The sequence below is a fragment of the Canariomyces notabilis genome, assembly GCF_033297395.1.
Source record: "Canariomyces notabilis strain CBS 508.74 unplaced genomic scaffold N656scaffold_46, whole genome shotgun sequence".
NCBI classification, from domain to species: domain Eukaryota; kingdom Fungi; phylum Ascomycota; class Sordariomycetes; order Sordariales; family Chaetomiaceae; genus Canariomyces; species Canariomyces notabilis.
In genome coordinates, this window is record NW_027041868.1 from 1 (window position 1) to 3090 (window position 3090).

Here is a 3090-nt window from a genome sequence, read left to right on the forward strand (position 1 = left end):
GGGGCAGAGCGGGGCCTTCCTGCAATACCGACCAATATGTCCCCATTTCCAACACCTATAACACTGGGTCGGCTGAAGCGGGGCCCAGTAGGGCTCACAGTTAAATAACTGGGCCCGGAATAGGACCCCGGAATCACAGGCTTTCTTGGCCTCTTCCTGACTCTCGAAGGCTACAACCACGGAGACCCAGTTAAGTGCCGGGTCCTTGGGAAACCGGAAAACCACCTTCCCAACGGCCCGTAAATCGGCCTCCTTAGCAAAGTCGGCCTCCGTAACACCCTGAAGATCGGCCTTCCTTAGGCCCTTGACTAATACTCCGTAGGTACGACGGGCCTCCTTGGCCTGTTCCCCAAAGGCCTGTTGAATCCATTGGCCATTAGCCGAATACCAGTCCTTAGTTAACGTATCGGCGAAAGTAACCACGACGTCCCCACTAGGGAGCTTCCTAGCCGCTATAGCTCCCTTGCGTCCCGAGGCTTGGTTGACGGCCTGTACGATTTCCTGTGGGGTTCTCCTAGCTAGGTCGGCTGGTAATTGGCCTCCCCGAACTAGGACTTCCCGGCTTTGTTTAGCGGGGATGACTTTGGTAGGCGGGACTGCAGCTGGAATAGCGGGTCCCCTAGCTACATCGGCCCAGGATCAGGAAGTCTGATTGGTTGGGTTGGCTAGTTTGTTGTCCCTCAGGGCCGCTCGTACCTCCTCAGCCACTACCTTGCGAAGGCTAGGTAGGTCGAGGGGCGGAGTAGTAGGCAGGGCAGTGGGTCTCCGGGATGGCTGTGCAGCCCGCAAACAGGCCAGTCGGTAAGCCTGTTGGATCTCCTGGGCTAGGAATTTAGCTTGGGCCTGATTTTCGGAAGCTAGGGCCTCAAGGCCAGCCACAAGTCTATTGAAGGCCGTTACTTCGAGGAACTGATTAGTCGATTTCGACTGCTTAGGTGGGTCTGGGAGCTTCCTGGCCGTCAGGTGGCTAGGTAAGCGGCTTGACTGGTGGCTGGAATGGCGGCTTGACTGAAGGTTTGGTGAGGTGGGCTTATTCGGCTGGCTTGGCTTATTTGGCTTATTCGGCTGAATTAGCTGATTCGGAGACTCTTCCCGGCGAATTGGTTGTATTGGGGAAGGAGAGGAAGAGGGAGGGGAATCCCTCATTTCAATATCCGGCCGGGCCTCCATGCCCCGCGCGGCTGGGTTGGATGCGGCTTGCAGGTGCGGCTTGGCGACGGTGCGGCTGTGCGGGGGTGGGGCCTTCCGCGAATCCAGGGAAAGACGGGCCCAGAAAGACTGGCCAGTGCATAGGCCTTATCTTATCTGGGTCACGTGGGCGCGGGGCGGCCTGTGCGCACCCCACGAAAATCTTGACGGTTGGAACGCAGCTCGAATACAGCGAATTCGCGGCTCGAATGCGGCTGCGCAAGGTCCTGCGCGGGCCTGCAACTGGTACGAGTAGATAGGTCTTTTCGAGAGCAATTGAATGATGGTATTTTCGAAGGTTTTGCCGGCCCTGTGGGCAGGCAGTGGCAATGCAGAAGAACCTCGATTAAGATATTATGTATATAACGTACTTTATCAGTGAGTGGCCCATATCAGTGAGTGGCCCACTCACCGCGTACACTACAACAACAATCCTCAATTACGACACAACAACACTATGAACCAACTATAATTACATCAGAAACAGCTGAGTTAGATGCTTCTACAGCCTCGTGGCAAGTGCGGGCATTATGGCCAGGCTTGCCGCACACACCACAGCACCGAACCCTTGTGCGAACCCCCCCTACACTACTATCTGGCTGCGTTTCTTGCGCTCCCTCTCCACCCACGGCCCTCTGGCCCAGTACATCCTGTGCATCCTGTATAACAAGTGACCCTCCAAGCTGCAGACGTGTTCTTTTGGCTCTTCGGCGCTTACTTAGCACCTCGTTAGCCTTGCGAAGCGAAAAGACCTCTGACTCCAGGATGGCCACCCGATGCATCACAGCCATCGTACCCTTGGCAAGCTGGTCCACAGCAGCCAACATCGAGGTCGGGGAGCTATTTTGATGGTTGGCAATGCGAGTCTTGATGAGCGTTGACTGCGAGTTGGCTTCTCGAGGGTTGTGAGGTGTCTGGAACACCCAAGGTTGTGGTGTGCTGGCTCGTGAGGTCGGGGGTGTTGGCGTACGAAGCTTGACATCCAACTTGGAAAGCACCCTCTCTGGATCGTGAGGAACAAGGCCAGCCCCGGTAAAGCCGCCCTGGATATTTCTCTCTGTCATAGAGGCAAAGAAGGCCTCGCGAAAGCCACAGAGAAACTCGAGCTTGCTCACGTGGGTGATATGCATTCGCATCAAGTCCTCAACCTGGCGACCGTACGCCTGCTTTAGCGGCCCAAAGCAGCCGACATCGAGTGGCTGGAGGAGGTGCGAGGAATGCGGAGGCATACAGAGCGTAAAAATGTTGTTCTGCTGGCAATGGAGCTCGAATTCGGTCGAGTGGTGGCTCTCGTGGCCGTCGAGGATCAATAACCTATATTTGCCCTTTGTCCGAGGCGCTGTATGGTAGTCGAAGTGCTTGATCCAATCCAGGCCTACCGCATTGGTAGTCCAGCCATTGTCGGTAGTTGCGATGCGCCAGTCGGCTGGGAGGTCGCACTCGGTGTACCAGTTGGCGAGGTGGTATTGTGCGGCTAAGATGATGAAGGGGGGGATGGCCCAGCCATAGGCATTGACGCCCTGTATCACCGTTGCCCACTCGCGGTTGCCAGGCTGAGCCAGCTTTGCCTTGCTACGGCCATCCGAGGTCGTAACCACCATGCCCGCAGAGATAATGCCCATCATAAACCCAGTCTCGTCGAAGTTGTAGATATCGTCATCCACGATACCATACTTGGCCTTGACGTTCCGCACGAGGGCAAACCATCCCCCAATGATCTTTGGATCTTCGCACTTGGCCCTCTGGTGATCGTATTTAAGCGTCCAACGCGTTTGGAGCTCTGGTTGGCGTTTGACGAATCGATGCGCCCAGAGTTGACCGACAGGAGGCGCCTCACGTACACGTAGCAGCTGGTTGGCCATATCTTCAACACCACACAATCTAGGTGGAAAAGCTCGCTTA

At 56.0% G+C, this 3090-nt stretch overlaps 1 protein-coding gene across 1 annotated transcript; it reads right to left on the bottom strand.

Annotated features, from left to right (window-relative positions):
- Positions 1 to 3: 3 nt before the first annotated feature.
- On the bottom strand, positions 4 to 639 carry N656DRAFT_693121 (uncharacterized protein; the record flags this gene model as incomplete). The annotated part of the gene is made up of 2 exons (XM_064810665.1): positions 4 to 357; positions 487 to 639. Coding segments are annotated over 2 exons (507 nt in total), but the record flags the coding sequence as incomplete, so codon positions are not given.
- Positions 640 to 3090: the final 2451 nt, after the last annotated feature.